The following is a 1,845-nucleotide window of genomic DNA, read 5'->3' on the forward strand; positions in this document are numbered from 1 at the left end:
GGAGATGCATGTCAGTGACACATTGAACGCGACAGTATTGAAGTATCGACCGATCATAGACATACGCTCATCAAGTCTTGCGTTGATGCCTTTCTCAGTGAGGGTTCAATCGGTTCGCTGGGGCACTGGAGAGCTCAAACACACGCCTCTTTCCAAGTCAATGACATACTAGTGGTGGGCCACGAGAGGCTTACCGTCGAGATGCAGCGGCGTAAGCCCACCCCTCCCGTCACTCACTGACCACTCGTCGCGCCCGCTGACGCGGGCTATCGCAGCGCATACGCAAGTACCAGATGCACTATTACATGTACGGCAAGGTCCTCGAGCCGCCGCCTAGCCTCATCGGCGTGGCGTGCCTGCAGGGCGGAGAGCAGACGCCCGAGCTCATGCACAATCTCTCATCCTCATCGTCCATCGTCTCCAACGACCCCACGATCTACTGCATCGGCGAAGGTACGTTCTCCCACCCCATCCCCATGCGGCCTTGCTCCCTCTGCGCTCGTGCTCGTGTCGTACTAACTCATCGGCATCCAGAGACGATGGCGCCCTCATCTGCGCTCCCCATCGGCGCGACGCGCGTCGTGTGCGAGATGCAGTCGCTCGTCCTCGCACTGCATGGGCTCCTCGACTGCATCTGTCCCAGCGTATGACAAAACACCGTCAGGGACTGATCCTACTGGCAGATTGCGACACGGAGCAACAATACGAGCTATTTGAATCTTTGACTGCGACATGGGATTTCTGGAATAATGTTCTTCCTTCCTTCCCTCTCATCTTCCTCCCCTCTCATTATACTACTGTAAGTCCCATGCTGCTATATCTGCACAATGTGCTCCAACGTTCCGATGACTCACATTGAAGATCCTTTGTACTATAGTGCTACGGAGTGCTCAACAGCATCAGTTCTGGTTCTACGTGGCGATTTGCGGTCTTCGGTGTGACCCAGTTTGGTCTTCCTGATTGTCCAAATACTAGCACCAATTTCTTCATAACAGGATGTTTCTGCCGCTTTGCATTCGTCACCGCCCGCCACACGCCTCGTCTGTCAATGATCCATATTTGCATACAGGCATACGTTGTGCCGTTTTTGCTGCCGACATGATGGATGAACAGGTCACCCAATCTCAGCTCCGATCCAGGTTGGATGCGAGTTGGACAAGGGAGCGGATCGACGCCGGCACTGTCATACCAAACCACATATCCATCATGTCCCCGGATTTTGTGACGGCTCGGCCGTAGGAACTAGATGAGCAAGTTTGCGTAAGCTACGCATTCTCTTTTTCAAATTCCAAGATCAGTCACAATGTTCGAAGATCGCACCTGAGAGGTCTGATAGTATGCCGTTTGAACACTTCCGGCCGATGCGCGATCAGAATGTTGGTCCGTTGTGATGGCAGCCTCAGGCTGCCAACGAGTGGTGGACTGAGACTGTGAGTGCCATCTGGTCAATGGAATGGCTGTCTATCAATGCACCGAAACAGGAGCCAACCTGTATATTCAAAGCAGGAGGTTGGGGACCTTCATTACTGCTGAATATGGCTCGGCGTGGCCGGCACTAAAGATTGTATATTAGCCGAACCGACGATCCAGTGCAGAGTCTCAATACTTGCCGGTGCGTGCCAATCGGCAGACGTGAATCGACGTTGTTGCATAGGCTTATTCGTTGATTGTTGTTGTGCCGTGGGCACACTTCGGCTCGCTGGTAGTTCACTATGGGTCGGGCGATGATCAGGACCTGCGGCCGGGAAATGAACGAGCCATTCAGCTGGGTCCAGTATAGGCCCAGCACTGTACTTCGGTGGCATCAGACTCGGGCCAATGTAGGGTCGTGAGGATGTGAGAGTC

At 53.8% G+C, this 1,845-nt stretch overlaps 1 protein-coding gene across 1 annotated transcript; it reads left to right on the forward strand.

Annotated features, from left to right (window-relative positions):
* Positions 1-293: 293 nt before the first annotated feature.
* LAESUDRAFT_765551 (uncharacterized protein) lies at positions 294-725 on the forward strand (the record flags this gene model as incomplete). Its single annotated transcript, XM_040913720.1, has 3 exons — positions 294-453; positions 535-644; positions 684-725. The coding sequence occupies 3 exons, from the start codon at positions 294-296 to the stop codon at positions 723-725; spliced, it is 312 nt and encodes a 103-aa protein (XP_040757159.1).
* Positions 726-1,845: the final 1,120 nt, after the last annotated feature.

Source organism: Laetiporus sulphureus (genome assembly GCF_001632365.1).
Source record: "Laetiporus sulphureus 93-53 unplaced genomic scaffold LAESUscaffold_298, whole genome shotgun sequence".
Classification (NCBI taxonomy): Eukaryota; Fungi; Basidiomycota; class Agaricomycetes; order Polyporales; family Laetiporaceae; genus Laetiporus; species Laetiporus sulphureus.